Source organism: Branchiostoma belcheri, unplaced genomic scaffold (assembly GCF_001625305.1).
Source record: "Branchiostoma belcheri isolate BF01 breed outbred unplaced genomic scaffold, Haploidv18h27 scaffold31, whole genome shotgun sequence".
In the NCBI taxonomy this organism is placed as follows: Eukaryota; Metazoa; Chordata; class Leptocardii; order Amphioxiformes; family Branchiostomatidae; genus Branchiostoma; species Branchiostoma belcheri.
Window position 1 is genome coordinate 2284183 of NW_017803921.1, and position 27839 is coordinate 2312021.

General features: G+C 41.9%; 3 protein-coding genes and 1 long non-coding RNA gene across 8 annotated transcripts; 3 read left to right on the plus strand and 1 right to left on the minus strand.

Annotated features, from left to right (window-relative positions):
• Positions 1-710: 710 nt before the first annotated feature.
• Positions 711-19675, minus strand: LOC109474541 (reversion-inducing cysteine-rich protein with Kazal motifs-like). 5 transcript variants are annotated; one of them, XM_019774869.1, is made up of 28 exons: positions 19483-19675; positions 18833-18894; positions 18484-18558; positions 17608-17644; positions 17216-17301; positions 16369-16419; positions 16124-16157; positions 12161-12175; positions 11211-11405; positions 10469-10483; positions 9759-9923; positions 9347-9459; positions 8927-9029; positions 8255-8315; positions 7816-8028; positions 7337-7473; positions 6821-6961; positions 6078-6263; positions 5613-5735; positions 5270-5351; positions 4846-4935; positions 4539-4606; positions 4246-4367; positions 3865-3991; positions 3545-3640; positions 2985-3103; positions 2621-2710; positions 711-2209 (listed from the first exon to the last, which is right to left on the minus strand). In XM_019774869.1, the coding sequence occupies exons 1-28, from the start codon at positions 19553-19555 to the stop codon at positions 1988-1990; spliced, it is 2901 nt and encodes a 966-aa protein (XP_019630428.1). In that variant the 5' UTR covers positions 19556-19675; the 3' UTR covers positions 711-1987. The 5 variants fall into 5 exon arrangements, with proteins under 5 accessions (XP_019630428.1, XP_019630427.1, XP_019630429.1 ...); XM_019774868.1 differs by having other exon boundaries at positions 3865-3994; XM_019774870.1 differs by lacking the exon at positions 12161-12175 and having other exon boundaries at positions 3865-3994.
• LOC109474660 lies at positions 12867-14655 on the plus strand. Its single transcript, XR_002140491.1, has 2 exons — positions 12867-13007; positions 13550-14655. It is a non-coding gene; the product is annotated as an uncharacterized LOC109474660 (long non-coding RNA).
• Positions 19676-22030: 2355 nt separating the features above from the next.
• Positions 22031-24562, plus strand: LOC109474600 (BTB/POZ domain-containing protein KCTD7-like). The gene is made up of 3 exons (XM_019774938.1): positions 22031-22158; positions 22785-23012; positions 23426-24562. Exons 1-3 carry the CDS (start codon positions 22141-22143, stop codon positions 23957-23959), a joined length of 780 nt encoding a protein of 259 aa, XP_019630497.1. The 5' UTR covers positions 22031-22140; the 3' UTR covers positions 23960-24562.
• A 727-nt stretch (positions 24563-25289) lies between these two features.
• On the plus strand, positions 25290-27830 carry LOC109474561 (zinc finger protein 2 homolog). Its single transcript, XM_019774892.1, has 2 exons — positions 25290-25380; positions 25940-27830. The coding sequence occupies exon 2, from the start codon at positions 25968-25970 to the stop codon at positions 27684-27686; it is 1719 nt and encodes a 572-aa protein (XP_019630451.1). The 5' UTR covers positions 25290-25380; positions 25940-25967; the 3' UTR covers positions 27687-27830.
• Positions 27831-27839: the final 9 nt, after the last annotated feature.

Below are 27839 nucleotides of genomic sequence, written 5' to 3' on the forward strand. Positions count from 1 at the left end.
TCTGAAATTTGGCAGAACATTTGCATGGGAAGAATCATCAGTATTAAATCAGATCATCTGAATAATTACTATATAAACTATAGTACATACTAGATAGGGCATGTTGAACAACAATAAAAATAACTATTTACCAGGAATAAAAAATGTCATATAAACCATGGTTCATACACATACTACATAAAACCATGGTCAAGTACATGTACATATATAAACCATGGTTCATACAGATACTGCAAAAAGTCATGGTTGATCACATGAACATCTATAAACCATGGTTCATGCATATACCATAAAAACCATGGTTAAGTACATATTCTATAACCATGGTTCATATATGCACTGTATAAAGTCATGGTTCAGTATACAAATCATGGCACAACCATACTGCATAAAACATGGTACAAAACATATAAAGTATGATACATGTACATACTGTACAAACATGGTACATGCTGTATAGACTGCGTACATGCTGTACAGACTGCATACTTTTCCTGCATACATGTACTTTTCATGCCATGGTACATTATGAACCAGTTCATACCACAAGAAAATCATTATGGTAGATACCATAGTGCAAACTGCATACCACTCATATAAAAAACATACATGTAAAGCAAATTGTTACAAGTATTAACTAGATTTGTGCCCACCACGAATGTTATCAAACACTGTGAGACCTCCGTCCCCTGTACAATTAAGTACTGCAACTATCATATTTGTTAAATTCATACAGATATATTCAACACTATGATTGCCTTCTATGCCTTCAATCTGGATTATCATAACAGAATATTATCTTGAAAGTTTATCTGCATTACATAGAAGTCATTGCAAAGCACGTTTGAACTTTATATATTTCCAACATAGGACATTGGACTTACCCAAATGTTTGACCGTACAACTCCAGTCTTTGTCAAAGAATTAGAGATCCACTGCCTCTGTGGTGTCACAGATGCAGTGGGTTGTTCATTCCTTGACAAAGACTGGAGTTGTACAGTCAAAAATTTGGAAATGTCCAATTTTTGTGTTGGAAATTACAGTTCAAACTTGCTATGTAATAGAATATTCATTTTTTACGTAGCACAAACACACATTTTCTTTACGAATCTCAACCAGTGCAATAAACTATACAGACCCAACAACTGACTTTCCATCTTTCACTACACCCATCTCTTGATTGTCTCGACATTACGTTTCATGTCTGATTGTAAAAGGCAACTCTTTTCACATTTCAGGAATGGTCAGGATTGTCACAATACTTTACACAAGAATAGCAAACACCAGAACAATTATAAACATTGCTTTCCATGCCTCTCCAACACATGTCTCACATCTCTTTGATGCCATACTCTCAATCTTGAAACATTTGTAGTGGTTTTATTTTGGTGGTTCCACCAAAAACACTGGATCAGATGAGCACTCTTTGTGCCCACCACGAATGTTATCAAACACTGTGAAACCTCCGTCCCCCCACGGTACAATTAAGTACTGCAAACATATATGAATCTACAGTATTATGCAAATAAGAGAGAGAGGAGAGGCATGGTAAAATTTCCGTCCAATTGCCATTACACATTGCACTGCATCACACATCGTCCTTGTTAGTATTTCACTCTTGATTTGTATACACATTTTCTAGATTGTCTTTTTTCTGAGAAGTACTTTACAACAAACGTTTTCTCTGGGGTGGATTGTACAAGCATGTTGGCAGAACATACTGATCCATTGCAAAATTGGTAATGTATTGTGCATAGCACAAATGTCTCATTCAAAGAATTCACATATTTAAAAATGACACCCTGTCTACAGTTTTCAAATGCTGTGTCAGAAAAGATCTTTTCTGCAACAGGCAAAATTCTAATGCAACGTTGACCAAACGTCTGACAAAAACTTTGTGAAGAAGCAATACGTTCTGCTGACTGATAATTGTACATAATGTTTACTCCAGGCCAGAGTTTAACCCAGGAGAATTCTGGGTCATCTGTCATGAGGCATGGAACAGTCTGTGTAGCACTGTCCCTAAGCAGAGCAGCAGGAGTGCTGTCAGGGAGGGGACAGCTGCTGTTGCGGAACTGACCATGGTGACAGCGGCGAGGTGCAGCGAGGCTGAGGTGAGGAAGGACAGAGGCACGTGGGATACGATCACCGGGCTGCCAGAGTTGATGAGGGCCCCCAGCTTCTGGGCTTCCTGGTTACAGGCCTCCACCTGAAGATGGGGAAGAAAATTACAGAAAAACTCAAAAGATAAAATTTTCAAACCAAATGCATAATGTTTACCTTCACATGGTCTAGCATAACAAACTAGTGCTCTGTTTATTCTAATTTAAACACAATCATACATAAGGTGACCAGCCCCTCCAACTCTGTCCTGCAACTTGCTAATAATGTAATCCAACACCACAGGGTGCCTGTTACATCACCAGTTACAACGATGACAGCCATTTGGTCCAGGTCTTCTTTGTTTAGAGAAGAAGAACAGACACAGATGGACAAGTCAAAAACAAAAGTAGATCAGCCTGCCATGTTGGAAAAGTCCAGATTTTGCACTGGAGCAGTACATGCTAAAGACATGCTTCTGCTGTAAACTGTACAATGTAGCTAACCAGAAGATACTAACCTGTAGCGGTGTGGTGTTGGGTGTGACTGGCATCACTATCGCGATGATGTCTCCCTCAATACTCAGGTACCCAAACACATCACACTGAGGCTGAAACAACAGCAAAAGTCAGGATGGTTCTTCAATGGAGGTGTTTTATGTATTTAACAATAACAGGTAACTATCACCTTTTCAACATGTCAACCCTCAGACCAGACTGTAACTTACTAAGGCTTGAGCCACACACACTGGCAAGAACCCTACCCTTTTTGGTAAGTGTGGTGGGTTCTTTATCATGCTTAAGGTGGCTCTTCTTAAACACGGGACCTCTGGCATTACGTCTCATTTTCAACTGTAGTAAGGAAATATGTGTGTAGAGCCTTACCACTGACACATGGTTCCTGAGCTGCTGGATGACTTGTGTGACGGTGATGGGGCCGATACTCGCCTGTCTGGACACCAGATCCACGTACCAACCACTGTACAACATCGCCAACACTCCACCTGCAGGGTACAGCAAACCAGAGGTGTAACTTCACAGATGGTACAGCAACTAGAGGTGTAACTACACAGACAGTGCAGTAACCAGAGGTGTATCTACAGACGGTACAACCACCAGAGTTGTAGCTATACAGACAGTAGCAGAGGTGTAACTACACAGATGGTACAACAACCATAGGTGTAACTTCACAGAGGGTACAACAACCATAGCTGTAAGTACAGATGGTGCAACCGCTAGAGTTGTAGCTACAAAGACGATACATCCACCAGAATTGTAACTTCAAAGACGATACAACCACTAGCTGCAGAATTGTAACAACATAGACGATACAACCACCAGAATTGTAACAACACAGACAATACAACCACCAGAGCTGTAAATACAAAGACTGTATAACAACCACAGAAATTCCATGATCTACAGTACACAGAGTTGTTCCATACCACAGACTGGACAGCAGGCCCCAGGAGGAATGATCCCTTCACACAGGCTGGAGTCAGGACAGCTGACCGTGGAACACTCTGGGTACTTCCCTTGTCCTAAACAAGTATAGATTGAAGTAGATTCAGAGGACGCTACATGGTTCATTTACACTTTAGTTAAGGATTCTCAATTTACTTTATGTTCATTTCATCGTTTACTATTATTCTATCATTCCTAATGTACAATTACCCCTTGGGCATGAATTTACAAAAAAATAATATAATAATTTATCAACTTTTGATGTTAATATCGCAGAGAATAATGTTCAATGTAAACTGACCTGGCCTTAGCCCCACAGCCAGACATGGGCCTTCGTAGTCTATGGAGACTCTGGCTGCGTGGGCTGCACAGTTACTCTCATAGGTCTCACCATTATGTCCACACACAGGGCTGGCTTTACACTGTTCCTGCTGATACAGGAAAGACAACTCAAGCATCATGGAACATATCAGAAAATACAAGATCTTACTTGGTCTACACAACTGTAAAACAAATACAACTGCAACTCTTGGTATTAGGGCCATGTACCTAATGTAACATCAGGTACAGAGGTTTGGGTACAGATTCAGACCTGCACAAGTACCTCAAAAACTCCACAAGTAACAGGCTGGTAGTGGTCATCTTCAATGACTATTTCTCGTGACAAATTTGACTGACTCACATGGCAGGGTGCGTGATAGCCCAGTTGTTTCCCTGCTACCAGGAGCTGACAGTAGTTGGGATGTTGAACCCCGTCCACATCACAGACAGGATCCTCCATCTCTCCCTCACAGCTACGGGGAACTGTGCAAACAGCAAGGTGTTACGACAGTCTGTGGAAGTTGACTGTTTTATATTGACTGATTAAAGTTAGTGGATGACACCTGAAATGTCTGACTGTGGATCTCTAACCTTCACTGTTCTATAGTTGAGACTGTATAGTCTAGTGCTAAAGTAAGACTAACCAAGACTTACCACACTGGTACTGCTGACAATGTTGCTGGTCCAGACCATTCAGACAAACCTTAGGTCTGGGGATACACCTGTAATACATGGACAACAGTATGTCAATACACAATGTATGTATACTCCGGACTGCTATCACAAAGAGATTCACATGTGTTAACTGCCTTTCCCAAGGACACAACGTCTGGGTGCATGTCCGGACATGTCTGGATACAACCCTGGGGATTGAACCTGGGTCCCCTTGCTTTACAGTAGGATGCTCTACCACTACACCACACAGATGCCACACAGGCAATAAAAAAAAAGCAACCTGTACCTCTTGCTTGCTGGGCAGGGGTCAGGTTGACATGGGTGGAGGGAGGAGCATGTTCCAAACTCAAACTGGTGGTCCAGAAGGCCTGCACATCTGCGAAGAGAAAGGTTCTCAACATTAGAACAATTCAGAAATGAAATGAAAACTTAACAGCAAAACAACTATCCTATTGGGATTGAATTAAGACAGCAGCAATCTGAACTAGGCGGCTCCAGTCTTACTGAGGGACAAATACAGGACCAATGGCCAGTTTGACAATTTACGGACGGACGAAAGATAATTTAAGGTATCTTCAAAGGTCAATGTAATTTCCTTTACAGCTACAATCATGAAACAAAGTTGAAACACCCAGAGTAAAACAAAGAGCATACATGTATGTTTGCAGTCCCAATTGACCCCCAATATTCTCGAGCGAGAAAGTACCAACCTTGCCAAACAGGCACTTGGATAGGTCCTGCCGTTGTGAGCACAGACTGGAACAAACTGGTCAGCACAGTTACAGGGGAGACCTGTGTAAAATAAGAACAACATGCTTGTATTTCAGCTATACTATTTAGCTTCAATGGTTAAAAATCATTACATTTGAAAAAAATATTGAATCCAGATTTATATGTATTCCAAAGTTTCCCTTGCTTCTTAAGGCAAGGTATCATACCTGAGTAAGACAAGGTCTCATACCTGTGTAAGACAGGGTCTCATACCTGAGTAAGACAGGGTCTCATACCTGAGTAAGACAGGGTATCATACCTGAGTAAGACAGGGTATCATACCTGTGTATCTTCTCCTCTCCTCCTCTGAACTGCTGAGTGAGAGACAGGGTCTCTTGGTACAGGTCAGCTCACCGGCAAAACACGCACAGATGTTACAGTCCATCTCAAAACTGGTGCCATGGTCTGGAAAAAAAAAAACACACAACAAGTTGGTCAAAATTACTATAATTTGAAGCTAATGAAAAGAGTAACTACAATTGACAGGTCTTGAGAAGAAAGGCTTGTTTGGTCCTCCTAGCAGCTTTCCAGAAGAACTGCAGGGGCCTTTTTGCTGGAAACTTTTCCATAAGGTCTACACTCAAGAATATTCTGTGATTTTTTCCTCTTCATAATACAACTAGCCACTTACAAAGGAACTGCAGGATTTTTTTGTTGGAGACTTAGCTTTTACATCAATTCCTACATACAAGAAGTCATTAACATTTTCAGATTTTTGTTGGTTTTTCACGACAAACGTTCCCATACCTCTGATCTGTCCCCCGACCAGACAGGTGTCCATGGGGATACAGGACAGGGTGGTGCAGTCTCCCAGTCTCCTGTCGTCACCGCAGTGACACACCCGGTAACAGCCGGGGTCTCCACTGGCTACAGGTACTCTCACCACCGCCCCCGCTGCTACCACGTAGTCTGACGCTTCACCCATCGGGCAACCTGGGAAACATGTCCAGATTATGCATCATGTACTGAGGAAGACTACAGTGACTAGGTGAAAACATTTACCTTTGTGTTGGAACAAAAGTTTGACCTTTAAACATCCAACAGAGATGAACTTTCCTGATATGTACAAAATGACTTATAATACTGGAGGGCATACACCTAAGTACCTAATACCAGCTCAGAAAGGAACAACAAGTAGTCATGCCTTCAAAATCAAATACCAGTGTTGTCAATCAAGGATTGAGGTGTTAAAAACTTGTTTTTCAACCGAACTATAGTAGAGTGGAACTCGCTTTCACCAAGTAGATTGCCTGATTGGTGTCCTCCTAAATGCAAAGCAAATGGTCAGCCCACTTGGCTGTTGCCCCAGTATTTCTGCATACTGACCTTGTTTACAAATGCAGTGAGAGTGAGAACAAGGGAACCCTGTACACTTGTGTCGAGCCAGAGAAAGCATCCTATACTTTGACATGACTCAACTGGGGTTTGAATCCATGACCTCCCGAGTGCAAAGCGAGCAGCTTTACCAACCAGAATGTCTGTGTACTGACCTTGTTTACAGATGTGCTGAGGACAGGAGGAGCCTGTACAGTTCTCCCTGGCCCTGTTGACGTGGCAGACTGACTCCATACAGGGACTGGGGTTACAGGGGTTGGTCACCTCGTCTAGTCGGCTGATGTGCTGACTGGGAACTACAAATACACAACAGGAAACAGTGAGAAATGCTAAATAATAAGAGTTGTTGACTCAGAATCTGAAGGTTCTGAGTTCAAATCCCTAGCAGGCAATGTGGTCTCGTGACTAGGGTTGTTGACTCAGAATCTAAAGGTTCTGGGTTCAAATCCCCAGCAGACCCCACTGTTGCGTCCTTGGGGAAGGCATTTGATTGAACACTTATTTCCTCACTCAAATCAGTAGGGGATCAAACCTTACTTCATGCAGTCTTACGAAGCTTGTACATCTGTACTTACTATACAAAACTTGTATGTTACACCTAAAGGTGGTCTACAAGTATTTCAAGCATTGTAAAACAAGAGGAAGAATTTTTTTCAGACAAGTTAGTGTACCTAGGTACGGTGCGAGGGTGATACAGTGGTCATCCTCGTCCTGGGGGGACAGGGCGTTACACAGACTGTCCACTGTCGTGCCCAGAGGGAAGCGGGCCTGGTCACCACACCTGGTCAGGATGTTCACACAGTCAGCCCTGCAGGAATTAAGATAACATTTAGGAGGTAACAAACAGATTTTAAGATGTAAAGTAGAGTGGATTCATCCTTCAAGCTAACCAACATCTAGCACACCGCAGTCATCCCTCAGTAAGACATGTGGAGTCACATAGTTCCCCTTTAGAACTTTTATTCAGTCTGCCATGACTGACATCTTTGGTGTGAAAGATGACAGTTAGCTTGAGGAATAAATCCACTCTACTTTAAACAGGTTTATGATTTTTTTTTCCAACCTTGCTCTGTAGAGCCTTTTCCTTGCACACAATGCTACCTGAGTTGGTAAGTAGATGGTTGAGGTATTTGTGTATCCCTGAGCTTACTTGCAGATCCTGTTTCCGTGAGACTGGCTGTGGCAGGGTTTGATCTGCAGGGTGCAGGCGATGGCCTTCCACATGTCCGGCTCACACTCCTGCACGTCCCGCACAGGGATGGTCATCACAGGCATGCTGATCACCCCTCCCTGCCAGTCTGACATGTACTGTTCCGCATCCTCGTCCGACCGTGAAGCACAGCTGCGGAACAACTCCGTCGGTCTACAGGGCAGGGAAGAGGAGAAACACCATTATTACATAATATTACAGTGTTCGAAATAACCATCCGCAGTCTGCATGTTGCAGAGACATTTCAATATTACAGAAGAACAAAATAATCAACCTGCAATTTTGCAGACTGAAAAAATCAGGCTAGTGCCAGTGGCTAGTGCCAACTCTACAGTGTTGTTTGTTACATTACATTACAAACATAGTTTCCCAACCTTACCTGTTATTGAAGTTGGTGCAGAAGTTCAGCTCTGAACACCCAAGCTGACACGGTTCTTGAACTGCAAAACAAATACAAGACTTAAGGTCATGATGAACAACAACAGAGATGTTCAAAATATAAATAATGCATATCATACTTACTACATCAGCATTTCAAACTATGTATAGTATATACAGGTTCATTGCCCTGGGGGAATTCCCATAGATCTTTTTGACAAGTAAAATAAATAATGGACCACATTATAATTAGTACAGCAATCCTTTCCAGCAGCGTGCATGTTGGGTGAGTGGTACCAGCTGGGATTCGAACTCACAACCTTCAGGTTTAAATTGAAGGCAGAGTTGCTTGCGTGTGTAGTAAAAGTGGTTATTGACTCTGCCTCTGGACCCAGAGGTTGGGAGTTTGAATCCCAGCTGTTGTAGCTCACCTGACATCCACACTACTGGAAAAGACTGCAGCCCTTAGGATGGAATGTAAAGTCGCTCTTGTTGAAAAGACAATATTTTAAATATCATACATAGTGTCTGACTTCTCTGTCACAGGCTATGGAAGAACAGTTCAACTGAGTTCATTTGAGTAAAACTTGCCAGACATCACCTTCACTATTTTTCTTTTACCTTAGACCACACATGCACGAGACAGATCCCTTAGGGACACAGCAATACTCACCATCAGCAATGCACTGCATAAGGACCTCCTCAGAAGGGTGATACTGGCAGTCTGCATAAAACTGGTTCCAACTGGAGGAAGTGGCCCAAGTTGTACTGTACAGCTGAAAATATATTTCACCAAATGTAGACATCTCAATAAAGATACAACTGCAAACCTAGAAACTTTCGTGGAAGTTTATTTTTTCATTTCTAATTGTAACCAATCTACCATGAATGTGTGTCACATCAGTGACATAACAATTATATGTCTCCATTGTGTTACATATATTTCAATTTTATCACCATTGTACTACAGAACTGTTTGAACCATGAACTTGAAACTCTAACTTTCCTAAAATGGAAGCAGTCCGGAGGGCCAGTGAAGTAAGAAGATGGTTGAGCAGTGTAACTGTAACTGTGAGTTACTCAGTGATCCTACCTTGACGCAGAGATCTCGACATCTAGACGTGGCTGCTTTGGAGCAGCACTGAAGCTTCGCACCGTCCAATCCTGTTACAGGGATGACCTCCTCCGTATCATGTCCGTTGTTGGCTGGACACAACACACAAAGGTTTGATGTTTCAACATGCATATGCATGGTGGCCAGAATTTTTGACCAAATATCTTGGCCTTCATCAGCTATCTGACCCAAGTGCTTTAGACACATGATTTTTTTCCCACATGTGAGGTCAGCACTGGGTCAAAGTTTGTCACAAGGAGTGAGCACTTCATTTAGCTGATGAAGACCAAGAGATTCGGTCAAAAACTCAGGTGAGTTACATTTCTTTGCATTGGAATACAGTTTAATTCTTCATTCATGCTATTTCCGGGAAGTATATTGAGTTTATTACCTGATGCTGAGAGGAAGCACTGCCAGAGAGGGTCCTGAGGGAGGGGGTCTCCACAGCCCTCGATCAGCCCGTCTACTATCTCCTGTTCACTGGTCAGGGTGACCAGAACACGCCTGCACCTGTCCTGACACTGCTCATCATTCGACTGCTCACAACAATGTAAACCTGCAACAAACAATATACCATCAACTTACAACCTTTTAGGCCATATTGACTGATGACATTTTGTATATGGCTGACATCCCCAAGTGTATCAATTTTCTTCCATTTCCAAAAGAACAAAGTTAAGACCACACTTTACATAGACATATCTTTAGGTACTTGAAGAATGACAGTAGTCAAAAGGAAAAGATAAGATACAGCACTTATCAAAAACTTAGCACATTGCTGCAGTTTTTCTCAGGGTACAGCAGCCATCTACACTTCTTGGTCACTAGAATGCTGAGAAAAACTGCAATAGGACAGTCAAAAATTCAATACACTAATTTTTAGTGCGTTGGAAGAAAGATTGTACCCTTTACTACATGTATCTGTATTTGTGGTTACTAAGGCCACATCAAATAAATTTCTTGGTTCTCATATTTGCAGTGCTGGAAAAGAGAAGAAATTGGAACACTTATAGAAGAACAACAACAAAGAAACAGGAATAGAAAATGGACCAACTGCAAAAGTGAGTAGTTCACTCCACAAAAGATAACAGAAACACTCACCAATGCCCTTCACACCTTTAGAAAAGGAAACCAGAAACACAGAAAAGGAGGAAGAAAACAGAGAAGACAGTCAGAGAAGAAGAAATGACCACAAAACAATACGTTTTATTACACATGTACGAGTATATTTGCACTCTATCTAGTGTCGTCCCCATTGGATGTGGTCCATTGCATGCTGGGAGGTGCAAGGCACTATGGGTACTCACCAAATATAAAAGCAATCCATCCCATCTTTCTTGAGTTAATCGTGGTGACTAACAAACAATATACAAACAAACACAGTCCAAAATAAGGTAATAAAGGACTGTAATGTCTGGTCTCAGACCACAATACCTCAAGACTACACTGTTCGAATGAAAGCTCATCTGTGTTTGTAGAATCCGTAGTTGCAGAGTTTAAACGTTGTTCAAACACAAAAAAGGAACTCAACATAGATTTTCAGTCGATCTCGCCAACCTTTGTCAGATTTGTGATGCATTTGCTGACTCTCCGGAAGCATGATGATGTCAATCAATCAATCAGGAGAGTCTGTGCACACATCTGATGAAGGTTGACGAGATCGACCAAAAATTTATGGTGACTCCTTTCTTGTGTTGGAACAACATGTAAACTCTACAACTAAAGACTACACTGTAATGGTGAGATGGGTTCTTTACTTCAAATTTTGCCAAGACATAAAACGTATAAATATAATTTAAAAGCTACTGAAAACATTGTACACAATCCCACACTACAGACTTACTCTCAGCAGGATTGTTGGCAGGGCGTGAGTTGGTGTAGTTGTCCACACACTGGATGACTTGTTGATTGTCTAACAGGCAGTGGTCCTGTATGGCCTGTCTCTGTTGTCTGGTGGGTGTGGAGTCTGTCTGGAACACTGTACTACATGCCTCCTCACACTCTGCACTCACACTGGTCCCACAACACCGCTCACCCACTGGCAAACACAAAAAAAACCTCTTACTTCAGGCATAGGAGAATTAATGTTGTGTTTCCTGATGTCTGTCCTGAAAAAGTAGGGCTGGTACGTAGAAATTCTGTCTCATTATCTAACTCCGCATTCTGATTGGTAAAGGCTCACCCACTGTCAAGAATATGCTGTATTAGTCTATAATGTAGTAATAGTACCTTAACATATGTAACCCTATACAAGTAAGTAGGTGCACCAGTATACCCACAGCTACAAATTAGATGCACTACTAATAGACCCCTCTGTACAGCTCCGATTTTGGTAGCCTGGGTGCCATCCTATTTGTATACTGGGCTCCCATACTCTCCAGAATATTTCTAAGGGAGCGAGTATGGAAGCTTAGTATGGTACCCAGGCTACAATTTTGGATGCACGGAAGTGCATATTCACCAGCACATGGGTAGAACATACTGCACCTGCACAAAACCCGGAGAATTTTTTGCATATTTCATTGAATGTTTTGTCAACATTGCAACAGAATTATACCTTTTGCAGACAGCATGTGTTTTGACACAACATTTGAAAACTATAGACAGGGTGTCATCCCCAAATATGACCTTAAACAAGACATTCTGCTAAAGTGTAATACACAACACATTACGGGTTTCGTGTAGGCACAGTATGTTGTGGCAACTTGCTATATGCAGCCAGTGTTTTCAGCCCTGTAAAAACCATGTCCTTATATCCACACCACGGAAGAGACGACACTGATCAAAACTTACTCCAGGTATGACGTCCTGTCCAGTCAGGGAGGCACGGGGGATAATCATATTAACTTGGTGAGTGGTTAAAACTTTCAACAGCGTCAACAATGTCCACATGTATGCATACATATTGGGACTGCTCTGTACACATTAGTGATAATGATGGAATGTTGTACAGGCCTCGAAATTAACTTTTTTCACTATTGTCCCAGAATTGTCCCGAACATAGATTTCAATTGTCCCGAACTGAAGATGGACTGTCCCAGCCTGCTTTTCAGGAAATAAGTTGAAGACAAAAATAAGAAAACAACAACTGAATTTGTACAACTTGAAGTCCACTAAGTCTTTATTAGCAAATGTAGGGAAATACATGATAATATCATGGGCATGGCACCGTCCCTGATATTTGGAATCCCTGATTGGTCAAATTTAAATGTTTGTCAGAGTATTATACTTGCCATACATTGTACCTGTTGCAATTGTTGCGCAATAAAGATTGATTGATTGATTGATTGATTGATACATTTATAGGCTGCCAGCAGTCTGCAGCAGGATGGATGGATCGCGTTCCCAAATGACGTGGATGGTCTTAGAATTTTCCAATTGCCCCAAAATTGTCCCGAAACGTAATTTGAATAAGCCTATTCGCCATTACTAGTGCGCCTGCGCGGAGTTTACTTAGCGACGCAGAATTGGAGATAAACAAACCCGCGGCCGCAATCGTCCCCAGCGCCAGCATATGTCTCGATTTCCAGCTTACACACGGCGTTACCGGTGGTGGCCCGCCTTGGGCTGAGTTCCAACGATGTTCTGGACCTATCTTGCCTAAAATATCGCGATATCTTTATCTTCAAGTGGATTTACGGTACGTTTTTGACGGTATCCAAGCTAGCGCTAGCGCCTAATTACTTATGCATGCCCCCCTCCCCCATCCTGCACGCCTTCCGTCTTCACGTTTTCCGCTCAATTTTCCGGTCCAATCTCGATAAAACGAGTTTTGGAATACCTTTTTTCGTGTAAGAGTGGTTATTTGTGTAAGATAATGGTGGAATTTTTCAGTTTTAGTCGGTAAAAATTGTAAATAAACTGCATGAGCTTTGTCTTCAGAAGACCGATACACTACGTGTTCTTGTGTCACCCCAAGCACATAGAGCTTTCTAACCACAATCCTCACCGTCTCACCACGACATTATTACCGATTAAAATAATGATTTAGGAATAGTACAAGCAGTGATGACATCTATATGTTTATAAATATTTAGTGTGGTTTTCGTAGCGGGATACGTAGGGCCATGGGGGTTTTGTGCATGCAAATGCCATTGCATTAGTGCATTCAAGACTTGATGTTTTGAACGTAAATCCATCAACTTTTGGTTCAATTTTTCTCTCTTCTTCTTCTTTTTACAGTGTTACTTTCCCGACCTCAACATGAAGCTGTGTGCAGTAGTGAATTGCAGCAATTCAACTTACCATCTAGAAAAATGGAAGAGACATGCCAAATACATGGTACAAAAAGTGGACCATTTTCCTATGAGAAGAAAAAAACCTCATGCTAGGAGAAGAGGGAATAAACTTATGAACAAGCTTGAAGCCAAACCCAGATGGAATATACTAAAAATACAAGTACACTTAGGTTCTGAAATGGTTTCATGAAAGTATATTGTAACCCGCACATAAACAGTGCTGCAAATTGTAATCATGACAGATATTTTATGTACTGAATTTTGATAGTTCTGTGCAGTAATACTGCTAAACTGGTACAGACTTTTAGTCTAACAAGGGTCTGCTGTAAATAGATTCAATATGATTATCTTTTCACTTATTAACTTGAATTAGTGGAAAATAATATATTTGAACATGATGTCAAGTCATTAACATTATATTTACCACTTAAGATACCTTTTTCCGCATGCAGTTGAGAAAGCTGTGGTGAACTGGTGTAGTTGACTCCTTCGTGCCTGCACCACAGGTGCTCCCAGTGATGGTCTAAGTACTAGTACTTAAGTTTAGATCTTTTCCACTGACTGTTGACCATAAGATCAGGTGTATGTAGAGAACTCCAGTCATTTACACTACTTACACCAAACACCTGACCCCTGCGTTTGGATCTTGAAAGTGGAATATTTAATTTGTAACTACTCTCTTGTTGTTTTTCTGACCAAACACAAGAAAAACAAGTCAGTTAACTGCATCGACAGTACTACATACTCACTCACATTCACTATCCGGTTTATTGTCTAAATACTAAATAATATTTGCTAGACAGCATAGGTTGTACGATGGCGATTACTAGATTACTGTAAACATTCACACTGTGATAGAAAACATACAAGCACCGTTAAACATAAACTTACTGTGTTAACACACAAACAGCTCTGCAATCAAAGTGATGTAGAAAATATAATGCCACAGCACTTGGCTCAGATAGTTGATGAAGACAGATATAGTTGAAAACTCAAATTTCTTGAGTTGGAGAACAGTTTTTTTTAAATAAAATATGTAACTTACCAACTCAGATAACCTTTCAATTACTATTTCCCTGGACACTGATTGTACTGTTACATACATGTATATACTATAAAGAAAACAAAACAAGCACCATTTTGATATTTTTCTTATTCCCATATATGTGGACAGCACTTAATGAATGGTGCATAGGAAATATAATATTAAATATACAATGCCATATATGTTGAGAAAGACCTGTACACTAACACAAGTATTACTGGCAACATGCAACAATCCTTTACTAAACACAAGGTTCTTCAAAGAAAATTAATGCCATGGTTGCTTGAATACTACTGTTATGTCTTGGGTTCTGTATCCTGGGTCTGTGGACAAGTTCGTCTCCGCGGTCAAGACAGTGTGGACTAAGGAGGTAAGATGTGCCTAGTCGTTTGAGGAAGCAATTTCTGTCTGCAGTTGGGGTAATATGGTGGTAAGGGACTTCGCTTACCCATTCAAAGTCGAAGAAGGAGTATGTTTTCTCCTCATCATAGTCGCCCGACAGCCGTTTACGTAGTATGGGAGGCACAGGGCCGGCTCGCTAAACTCATGATCAGTGCTGGGCCGATTTTTAAGTGCGGGGGGAGGGGCATCCTTTGACGTCGTCCTTCGGTTCGACGAACTACCCTTCCGTGAAGCCCACCGGGCCGAGAATAGGTGAGTTTTTTATTCTTGACTATAATTCTTGACATTCACAACTGAACCTGCTGCTGTCTTCGGCGAATTCGGCAACCGTGTCATGATTCTTTTAAGCATACGAAGTTGTATGCGCCTTGAAGTTGTAGGCTTTTCCCCCTGGACGTGACTCGCGGAAACGCCTTGAAAACCGGCAGTTACCGGCAGTCTAACCTCAACCAAGAAACGTCTGTCATCTTTGCCGTCCAATAAGATATAAAATCTCCACTTACGGCCCGGGTAAACTCATTTTTTTTAGCTACGTAGCGGGATTCGACACCCGCGCTCGCTGTGTCGCGGGGCGACGCGGTTTTGTTTATCTCTCAAAATGGCGGATATTACCCATCATGCATTTCGCGCCGGTAATGGCGAATAGGCTTATTGTCCCAAAATTTAGTGTCATTTCACACTGGGACAATGTTAATTTCGAGCCCTGTTGTATTGGTCACAATAAGTCAAAACATACATTGAAAATGAGGTAGTCAGAGATGGCAGACTTCACCCCTTCAATCATTGCACATGACATAGTCAAACCATACTACTCTGCAGTCGAAACACTCCCACACGCACACACACACACACACACACAATTACACATGTGCAGAGACACACATGCACACACACACACAATCACACACACGTGCACACACAGACACACACTCATACACACATAAACACACATACTCACACAAGCACACACCACACACATACACACACGGAAAGTGTTGTCCTGTTACAGTACTATTGTGCTGTGCTATTACAATACTATTATTTCCTGACTGAGGTATAAGAGAGACTTACTTTCATTTCTTTCAATACAGCTATGTAGAGCAGGCTGCAAAATACAACAAACAAATGACATTAAATTATTAATTCCAAAATTTGCCCCGTAAAATGCAGGAAATAGCGTTTCAGAGGGTCAAAATTCCAATATTTTCCAGGGGAATTTTGCCCTTTAGAGCTTGACACATGAAGTTATGTAAAAAAATTGAGATGCTGGCTATAGCTAGAACACTGCATCTTATCATAAAACAGATGAAACCTACCTCAAGATCTCTCCTACATGGTATTGCACTGATATCACTGCTTGAACTGGCCTGTACAGGGAAAACATATGATGAAATTCAGTCTCCGGCTGATGAAATGCATGCTTGTATAGAAGCCATGATAAAATTTAAATTATGGCCAATGAAAAGTTTCCTTGTATAGAAGTCATTATAAAATTTAGATTACAGCCAATGAGGAAGGCAAAACCCACCAGGGCATCCCAGGAAGAGAGGAATGTTCAACATAAGGGATGACTTCCTCCACTATAATCTACATAACATCAACCCACAGGATAGAGGCAAATGGCAGGCTGCCATAGAGCTGTGTACCTAAACAAATTTTAGGTACAGGTACAGGTACAGGTACACAGGTTTAGGTACAGGTCCGGACCTGAACCTGTACCTGAACAATTCGACCAATTTATATGCTCTTCTGAACTCCTTCAATAACAAAAAAAACATAAATAAACTTGATAGTTAAGGTTTATTCTTTGTTTATGGCGAATGCTCAGATAAAATATAGGTGTTTTTGTTTTCATGAACACACTGTCCTTACACAGGGACCCATTGTTAACCAGCTATTTACACATTTGAGGTCACAAATAGGCATAAAATTGGTGTGAAATTGTTTAGGTACAGTACCGGTACTGAGGGATTAGGTATTTTGGACCTGTACCTAATCAATTTTTCCGGTACAGTATCGGTACTGCGTACCGGTACACAGCTCTAGGCTGCCATGAAGCCTCAGCATCAGTGGGCAAGGATGTCTAACCCTTGGCAGAGGGGGAACAACAGACGCTAAACCAGATAGTGAGTGAGTGAGTGAGTGAGTGAATGAGTGACGTACCTCTAAACAGGCAGTTTTGCACAGGTCTGACACAGTCAGGTCACAGCAGGCATGTCCCACCCACTCCCCACCTGACTCGGGCTCCCCTGGAACAAAAAATACTGGCTGTCAGGGTAGACTTAGGACAGGAACCACAAGTTTACTTGCAATATTCGAAAAAACAGTTCCCAAGTCACTATACTTCAATAAGTCTTCATGCTTTAATGTACTGTCAATTAGCTAAAATATGATTCACAATATGATGCCTGTGATTTATTTTTACCCTGCAAAGATGCAAATTGTCCACATTTTTTACTGAATTGGGAAAACACTAAGAAAAACCTCATTTCCTCTAGCTTCTACCGCAGAGATAAATGACATTACGGTATTCCTGGGGAATAAAGTGAACTTACCAAGCACCGAGGTATTCACACACTGCCAGAAACCGACCTGAAAAAGTAAACAACACAACTGAACCCTGCACTGTTGCAGGTCTAATTTTCAGCCGCCCGGCTTTCACGTGTAACGGCATGTCCGTCACACCGCAGTCCGAGCGTCCGACCGTAAAACAACGGACAAAAGTTCCTTAACGCTAGCACGAGCATGATGACATAATTAGTTCCTGAGGACAGCTGGCTACATGACAGTAGACACCTGCCTTCAATGTTAGGTTTAAGGTGTGTATAACTAAGTCAAATCTGACATTGTAGTACCGGGCCCAAAATGCTGTGTGCATATGCTCTTTTGTGCACCTGAATCGAACCTGTGCACCTAATTTTTGACAGTGGATGCACTGGTGCACTTAGATATTTCTGTAGTGTTATGTATGTAAATGTACTATTGTATACTAAATATATAGCATATTCTTGACATCAAACTTTTCAGTGTCAAAAAAACAACAACAATAGAACCTTTGTTGTATAACTGGTTGAAAAATTTTAAGTTATCTATAGAATTGACAAATTCAAGGTCTGAAGAGAGTCAGTAAGGTTTACCGGTATTCTACTTTATTTTAATTTTATGCACACAAAATTTTTCTGGCACCTAAAATAAAAGGCTAAATTATTGGGTTGGTCGACCCATTCCCAAAAATGGATTTCGAGCCTTGCAATTTCAATTCAAACTCTTGGCTGTTGGATATTTGCAAATTAAGAATAAAATCAGGTATTCTGTTTGAAAGATTTTAATGCATGAATAAATCGTAACAGAACAACTGATGGTTAATATTAATAGTTGTAATATTAGCAAATGTGTATTTTTGCATCTCTCTAGTAAGAAAGTTCCCTTACCAGTTCACTACGACAGTATCTAGGTAAGGTCATGACATGCTGTATTCTCGTGTCATGGTCGATTTCTGCCGCCATCTGCAGAAAAAAAAAAACACGCACATGAAGTGTACATTTTGTAGCCTCTACCAGGCATTACTACGGTGTTACAGATTGTAGAATTTAAAAAAAAGGAATAAATGGCCATTTGTATTTTTCTGTTGCGACAACACATATTTTCTGCCTCACAGATATCAGTGCGCAATGGAAAAGAATGACCAGAATTACAGAAAATCGACTTTAAATATCCAGTTTTCTGCCCTTAAATTGCATTGGATGCATTATGGGAGGGGGTTGTACAATATATACATACCTGCTCGCAAGCGGCACGGCAAGACGGGTACTCCCTGGCCTGATAGCAACATCGGTAGGTGTCTGTACAACAACAACAGAGCAGGCGACAGTTGGTGTGTGTGTGTGGCACAGACAGGCCTGTCAGTCTGTCAGTTTACCTAAACCAGGCGCCTGCCATGGCCACACATCTCCAAGCAGATGTCACAATCATAAAAAAACAAAATTGTAACATTTAAAGGGTTTCTCTGAAAGCCTTGCTTCTCTGATGTGCACACGGGGGCGTTTTTTGACGGCCCCGGGTGTCAGAGAAAGCTGGCAAGGCAGAATGATAACAGAAACGTTACGCTCTTTCCAACACCAACATCTGTTGGGAGCTGAGATAAGAGTGACATGCATATGGCCGCCGCACAGAACGTAACCCAACACTAGCACCGGAAACGGCGACGTTTCGGGCAGAAATCACATTATTCACAACGGAATTCAGCTCTACAACACGTTTAGAAACACATGAATGGGATGCAAACCGTTAAAACGCTAAAATCTCAGCACTACCCGACCTAAATCAAACGTTCGCTCTCTGTAAACAAACTTAGGGAGAGGGGGAGAGAAAAATGGCGGCTGGAGCCGTCTCTAACTTAGAATAGCATAGAAAAAACAACAATCCCTCGCCTTGTGCCGCGGTCAGGACGCAAACAACGACCACAGCGAACGACAGAAGAATCATGTCTCGAGAGAAAGCCATCTTGGTGGTAGTGAAGGCATGACTGGGGTGGAAAAACTGGCCCGTGCTTGCAGCCCTTCCCTTCCCTTCGTACAAAACCCACGTTGTGTTTTCAGGCCCTTCTGTCAACTGCTAAATACTCGGCTGTTCCAACCACCCCCGCCGCGCTGCGAGGTCACAAGAATCTCCAAGCAAATGTGGTATATCAAGTCTTTTCGGCATCATGTACACCTTTTGATGGATATATATTGACCTCATATTAAGGTGTGGGCAATTGGAAGGGCGTATGTAGCGCTAAAAATGTATGAGTAAATTTTAAAACAGGTCGGATCTACCCTATATCTGCTTGGAGAGTAGGCTAATCCACCCACCCCCGCTGCGCAACAAGGTCAGAGCACGGGAGATTCCGTACGGGAGAGCCCAATACATGGCAAGGGGGCACAGGGTGGCCTTTTTTGCGAAACAAAAGATCAAAATTTGTATATTTAACGGACTGTTGATAATCTTTACCTTGCTGAAATAAAATAAAGTCAAAACCAAAAGAGCAGTACCCATTTGCCACGCATTTGGCTGACGTAAAAACGATACAGGTCCAAAAAAAGAGAGCCCGAAAAAACGCCTAAAACACCTCAAAAATAAGCCAAAGCCTAAACCTGTACTTGGAGAATAGGTTTTGTTTGGAACAAAAATGACATTAAACTGCAAAATAATTATTTCAAACAAGCGTCATTAGGAAATGTGTTTGAAATGCATTAGGGCCTGGGCGCTAAGTGATTACAACTTTATGAAACTTTATTGCATGTTCATTCCCCGGAGGGATAAATGCATGGATGTACAATGTACTAGAGAGTACTAAAACAAAAGTAATATAAAAGGCTAACATTAGGTCTAAGGTATACAATGCTAAAAATAAGATAAAAAGAAATATAAATATAAGTGGTATTGATCTAAGTTCTAATGGCTTCTTCTCTCTTTTTGAAACATTTTGAAATATACTTACATACTTCATTGATGACGTCTATATTTGTACATGATATAATATATTTAAAAGTGTCTTCCTTTGATAATGTTTTACATTTTTTGTCGAGCTTAATTGAACTGAACAGTGATTTACGTTCGTTATCATATAATTTACAGTCAAGCATAAAATGCGATTCATCTTCAATACACGAATTGTTACAGAATGTACACAGTCTATCTTGTAACGGTGTACGGCTATGCCTGCCAGATTCTATGTGTAGAGGATGGTCGCTAATACGGAGTTTACACATGGCTCTGCGGTTTTCAAAATTTGGGATGTCTAAATATGGTTCTCTGTCGTATAGTACTTTGAATGTTTTGTATGTTCTCAGTTTGTTGCCTTGATTTTTCCTTTGTCCTTGTGCTTGTAGTGCTGAGTTGAATTTCTGGATGAATATATCTTTTAATCTTTGTCTTAGTTCATGCAGATGGAATGGATGACCGGCCAGGGTGTTAGGTAGGCGGGGTGGGTTGAACCACAGTCTTGTGCTAATTGCTATGCTAATCCCCACAACAGTGCCCAGCAATGGGGGAAATTAGCCTAATCTACAAGCAGATAAAGGGGAGAGAATCGTATGCGAGTACGCCCACTGATTTTATTCATAGTGGTGTAACCTCTACTTCACTGAAGCGGCTGGAAAGAGTAGACATTGGCCAAATAGACAGATAAGAGGCCATAAGATGCCAGGGGAGTTAGAGCGTTACAGAAAATATCCGTGCGCATAAAAAAGTACGGCTAACGTTTAGGTATGTAATGATGGTGCGTTTCAGTCTGTACACTGAGCGTCTATAAAAAGGGCACCAAAGTTATAAGAAGTCATTTTTTAAACTCTAATTATTGGTTCATATCGACAAAATTAAAGCTCCGCCATCTCCTCTCACCAGCCAGGCTGGGTTCATATTCAGTCATTCAGACTCATTTCGGAAGCAGTAAATCCGTCCAATAATAAACGATCAGCGTCGGATTGACGTAATTCGGAATTTAATTTCCATGGCAACAACGTAAAAATTACATTTTTGTCGTGCGGCTTGTTGATTTTTTTTCGTCAGCCTTACATGAGACGATATCTAACGGGTATGTCGGAAACCGTAAGCGGCGATACAGACAGAAATCTTTCCTCAATCGTGGACAGCATGACCGTGTGAGTGACCGAAAACGCCAAAATGGAGGTTTGGAACACAAAGGTGACCGAGACTTTGGCAGATGAAGACCGCACGGTGGAAACTCTGGCCGCCACAAGTCAAGAAAAAATGGAGAAGAAACCGCCCGGCTTACTACAGACGGAGAGTCTGGAGAACACAGGGGCGTCGATACAGGCGGGTTCACTCACTCACTCACTCGATCACTCACTCACTCACTCACTCACTCACTCACTCACTCACTCACTCACTCACTCACTCACTCACTCACTCACTCACTCACTCACTCACTCACTCACTCACTCAGTCCAACCCGCTGCACTTCTAGTTGATTCCGCTAGCAAGCGCTATTTCACGGCCAGGAAGCCTACACATGAGTTCCGGCGGCACCGGGAAGGAGGCGAAGAAATTGGGTTTATCGTCTGTTTAAGGAGTATTCTGACGACATGGCGGACGAGGAAGAGGTACGGGATTCTTTAGCCACGCCATAGACGTATCTCCAGACGAAGAGACTGTTTTAATTGCCTTATGTATAGTGTAAAATAGTCGGCTAGTGGGGAGGGGGGCGGTAAACGTCCTAAGGTATAATAAGTACTATCCAGCTATCTAACGTTACATGTTCTCTCGCTAAAAAAGCTTTACTAAGTGGTCCATACGGTTGGTAGGTAGTTCTGTAGCTCTTTCGTGTTGTCTAAAAAAATGCTCAACCAAATCCTGGGTAGAAAATTATTTTTATTTTATGCTGACGTTCCAAAATTATACCGGTATATACCTGAGGCATGTTTGTTCCTGTATCATGAATTCTCAGCAGTTTTTGTCCATTGGCTCCAAACCTTCTTAATGATCTCATGCATGTTTATTACATCGCAGTCTCCATAGTAACGGTTGCCGTAGTAACAGTGTTTTCACCCACCAGCACTGCCCCTTGCCTCAAAACTTTACACATATCTTCTCTTCTAAGCTTTTTTCTTCCTCTCTATTTTTCTTACTTTCCATGGTAACAGCTTCCATAGTAACAGTTTCCATAGTAACAGTTTCCATAGCAATAGTCTCTATGGTAACAGTCTCTATAGTAACAGTGTTTTCACAGTTCCCACAGGTCATTCCCCTGAATGTCGGAGGTCATGCCTTCACCACGACCCTGATGACCTTGAGGCGACACGAGGACTCCATGTTGGCGGCAATGTTCTCCGGGCGTCACCGTGCTACCCAGGATGCCGAGGGGCGGTACTTCATCGACCGGGAGGGCACGTACTTCATCCACATCTTAAACTTCCTGCGTAGCGAGACGCTACCGCCTTACGACATCTCCGCTCAGGTTTGTGTTTGTGTTTATGTTTATTTAGTAATAGGAAACTCCATTAGTGAGACAACATGAGTCTACAAGTCTTCCTGGAGCCCTTCACATCCTAAGTAGAATACTTGTACTATCAATAATATAGTAATAACTATTAACTACAACAGCTCCATTTGTTTATGTATTTGAATTGTAAACATTACAATACAATGGGATACCCAGGCAGCAAATACATACAACATCAGATACGTATAACAGCTTAAATGTCAATTGCTTAATGATAACCAAAAGCTGTGACTACTTACTGATATAATTAAATGTAGCAGAGAGGTCAGAGGTACTTCTTTACACCATGTCCCAAGTTTAATGTGCTTGTACTTGTTACCCCATAACAAGAGTAAGGTGTTGTAAAACTTGTATGTTTTATTCCCCAGGTGTACAGGGAAGCGCTGTTTTACGGGATCCTGCCGCTTATGGAGCAGCTCGGGGAGCACATCCGCCATCAGTTCCTCTCCCAGATCCCCAGCTACACCGAGAACCTGGAGCGCATGATCGAGCACGCCAGGAAGGAGGCCATGTCCGCGTATGGACGCTACTCCAAAGTCCCCGTCTGTATCTTCAAAAACGCCTTCGAACAGGTCAAAGCGAGACAAGAGGATCCTGACTTGGATCCAACCATTGCGGAGGAATACGTAGAGGAACATGAATGTAAGGAACAAGAAGGAATCGCGAGTTTCGGACCGTGGGTGGGGATACCGACGGAAGGAGATCTTATAGAGTGTATAATTCTGGACCTGGCAGACAAGGGGTACAAGTGTATTAATGAGTATGAGGCAGGCGGGGCACCAACGTGTAAAAAGTTTTGGGTCGTGGAGAAGCCAGAGTCTTTTGCTGATGCCTCGGCATCGAGAAAAAGCAAGATTGTCTGCAAGAAGAGACTTTATCACTTCAGGTTCAAATGGTGGTGAAGGGAAGTTACTGTCTGCATATAGAGTAAGATGTTCTGGCTCAGAATCTGAGAGTGTTTTTCTGTTCATAACAGATGAAACATGAATGTTTTCTTGGTGCTTTCCACAGATTCAATCTGTCTTCTGATCACACCTTCATTTCTTTCAGATTTGCAAAAAAACACGTTTGACTAGTCTGCCTTAAGCTTTTTCAGTTTTTTCTGTCCCGGACTGTGCTTCATTGATTTCCTGAAAAATTTGAGAAGTAACAAATCAAATTATTCTGCACTGAGAACCCACTTGGTGATAGATAATGGTAGAGAATATGTACATGTACTTTACTCAGAATTATGTAGATTGTTTCACAAGGTTTATGAATTATGACATTGACAAGGAAATTAAATCAAGGGAACATTGCACAATGTAAAATAAATGGGAACAACTGGATAAGTCATTTTTTTGTTTCAAATGGTAACAGTTACATTATTTCTCTTCAGACTCATTCTCAGTCACTGATGATACTATTAACGTTAGATGTTATCTGAAATGTCCGACCTAAATATTGTTTGTATTCTTTGAGGACTGGTCTAGTCTTGTGATCAATAAAAGTGACCCTTGTATTCATATTTTGTACCCCTTCTTATTGTGAATGAATGAATGAATGAATGAATGAATGAATGGATAGATGGATTGATGAACCTTTATTTAGGTGTCTCGTGCTTAATTCATTTACAAATCAAATCAAATCAAAACAAAACAAATCAAAAGTAGACAAAACCCCAAAATTAAATTGAAGCAGTCTACTGTAATTCACTTTATGTTCACGGTAGCAAAATTTCACGGTCTGAGAAAAATGGAGGTGTTCACGTAACTATATGTTCACGGTGGTGACAAGTGCAGGAACAAGAAAATCCAGGAATTATTTGTTAACTGTAATGATAAGTTCACTTTACACAAGAGACAGTGAAAACAGTGAACTTATCAGTACAGTGAACAAATCAGGAATTACAGTAATCTACTTTCCCTTTATTGACAAATTCCTACCCACCCCCACATGCACTACCACATGGTCGAGTCCATCTTATCAGAGCCTTCTAGAGCCTTTTATGTGTAGGTGGGTAAACAGTAAAGCGTCATTTTCACCAAGGATCTTATTGTTTTCACCAACATATGATAGACATTAAAGTAATACCGGTAGTTCTAAAATTGAAGACGAAAGTTTCCTGCGACACCGTCTGGCGGACACACGCAGACCGTGTTGGGTAATCAGGCGGTATTGTCAGTGACCTGCAGGACTGAGTACTTCCGGGTCATAGTCTGTTGACCTCCTCCCTTAGCCTGGTCGAGTCGGTCTGGCGTGGAAAGTTTTGCCGCCCAGGTCTTCCATTTCCTGATTTATCGGAAGTTTCTCAGGGTTCCTTGCGATACACACCAACATTCAGGTAGGGAGGAAATGTAGAAATCTCAATTTTGTACATTTGACTACTCTCTACAAGCAGATGTTTATGCTTCAGCTCATTTTTTACGTCTTTATACTTGTAGTTATTGGGCTGTGGAAGAGGTCTTAATCAACTTCTGACCTAACCCCCTGCGGCCCTGTCCAGTCCAAATATTTGACTCGACCCGCCTGTCCAGGCCACCTTAGGATCTGCCTGGAGACAGATTTGTAACCAGGCTTTTAGCTAGGGGTGTCCAGAGTGTCTTTTGGACACCCTGAACTAAAAATAGTGAGAAATATTTGGACGCCTTACTCTTTGGTAGGACACCCTAAAGATGCCCTATTTTATTTCTGCCAAATTATCTTAGCATATGTACATTGCAAATTTTTTGGTAACTTCAGCTTTACACAAAAGAAGTTATAGGTATCCTTTCCTTTTTCTGTTACCGTTTTACTAGGGAGGTTCAATCAGTTACTAGTAAATTGAACCTCCTTCTGTCCATGGTTTCAAGATGGTTGAAAATGTGATTTACTTGCTGAGAGAAAGATTTGCTGTTTTGCAGAACTTCTGCTTCCAGATCAAGCGTTACCATGGCAACAACAATGATTGACAGTGAAGAACTGGATCCGTGTCAGGAAGGTCCTGTGTTCTTCAGCTATCAACAGGCTGACATGACAACTCACACGGGTGAGAAACCCTCCATGCAGATACGTATTAGTCATCAGACGCCTAATAACATGCCCGCAGAAACTCTCACAGGTGAAAAACATTACACTAGTAAGTTGCAAACTCACACTGGTGAGAAAGCCAACATGGAATTGTACACTGGAGAAAAATGCTCCACACAGATCCCGGTGGTTGTTCGTCCATTCTCGACCATGACCACTGATGTCACGCCAGATTCTGTGTGTCTGGCTGTGGCTCACCAGTCCTATACGGGCTCTGAAGGCTCTGCCATAGGTCAGGCACAGGTGGGTTGCAGGATTCAGGGATGTGAAGACGGCTCTGGACTCACGTTTCCTGCCAGCCCCTGCGATCCTGGTTTGCTCATACCGGTACCCACTGGTGAGAAACACTCCACACAGATGCGCGTTGTTCAGAAGCCCAGCATTGAAACTCAGGCTGGTGAGACACCCTACACGCAGATTTCTGCAACACCCCAGAATGTCATTCTAGGTTACAAGTGTGGGAGATGTGAAAAGCTCTTCAGTGATCTGAGTCAGATAAAGAGACACCTGAAGACCCACACTGGTGAGAAACCTTTCAGTTGTGATGTATGCAGCAAGCAGTTTAAATGGCTGAGTCCCTTACAGGAACACATGCGGACTCACACTGGGGAGAAACCCTACAAGTGTGAGGAGTGCGGCAAGCCGTATAGTCACCTTAGTGTGTACAAAAGGCACATGAGGACTCACTCTGATGAGAAACCCTACAGGTGTGAGGAGTGTGACAAGCAGTTCTTTACACTGAGTGAAATGAAGAAACACAAGTGGACTCATACTGGTGAGAAACCCTACAGCTGTCCATTGTGTGACAGGAAGTTTTTGCATCAGGGCACTGTGAAGGTACACATGCAAACTCACACAGCGGAGAAACCCTACAGTTGTAAGGTGTGTGGGAAAAAGTTTGGAGCACAACAAAACCTTAATATTCACATGCAAACTCACACAAAGCCATACCACTGTGATGAGTGTGGCAAGCAGTTTGGTGCCTTAGGTAGCCTAAAAAATCACATGTTTACCCACACTGGTGAGAAACCTTACAAATGTGGACTGTGCAGTAAGGAGTTCATATCAATACCTTATCTAAAGAGACACTTGAAAATGCACACTGGTGAAAAACCCTACATGTGTGAAAAGTGTGGACTGTTTTGTAGTAACACGCAGAACCTAAATCAACACATGGTGTCCCACACAGATGAGAAACCCTGCATGTGTGACAAGTGTGGAAGGCGATTTAAAACAAATAATTACCTAAGGAAACACATGAAGATTCACACTGGTGAGAAACCTTACAGCTGTGAAGTTTGCAGCAAGCAGTTCCGTCGATTGGGTCATCTACAGCTGCACATGCGGACTCACACTGGTGAGAAACCGTACCACTGTGAGCATTGTGGCAAACAGTTTAGTGATTCCAGTGCTTGTACAAAACACACGAGGATTCACACTGGGGAGAAACCGTACAAGTGTGAGGAGTGTGGCTGGCAGTTCAATCAGCTTGATCAACTAAAGGGCCATTTGCGGATTCATACTGGCGAGAAACCCTACAGTTGTAAAGAATGCGGACAAAAGTTTCAGGATGCCGGATAGGTTTAAAAAGACACATGTTCATTCACACTAGTGATTATGAGAAACCCCGGCCCCACAAATGTGAAAAGTGCAACAAATGCTACAGTTACCACTGTGAACTCAAAAGACACATGCAGACTCACACTGGGGAGAAACCACACAAATGTGAAAAGT

Excerpts from the sequence above, each read along its gene's own strand:
- LOC109474541 (XM_019774868.1), bottom strand. The coding sequence starts at position 19,555 with ATGGCTTTCTCTCGAGACATGATTCTTCTGTCGTTCGCTGTGGTCGTT. Across the intron at positions 3,641-3,864 it reads GGCTGTGGGGCTAAGGCCAG|GACAAGGGAAGTACCCAGAG; the intron begins GTCAGTTTACAT and ends ATACTTGTTTAG. Across the intron at positions 2,210-2,620 it reads CCAACACCACACCGCTACAG|GTGGAGGCCTGTAACCAGGA; the intron begins GTTAGTATCTTC and ends CCCCATCTTCAG.
- LOC109474600 (XM_019774938.1), top strand. Across the intron at positions 23,013-23,425 it reads CTTACGACATCTCCGCTCAG|GTGTACAGGGAAGCGCTGTT; the intron begins GTTTGTGTTTGT and ends TTTATTCCCCAG.
- LOC109474561 (XM_019774892.1), top strand. The coding sequence starts at position 25,968 with ATGGCAACAACAATGATTGACAGTGAAGAACTGGATCCGTGTCAGGAA.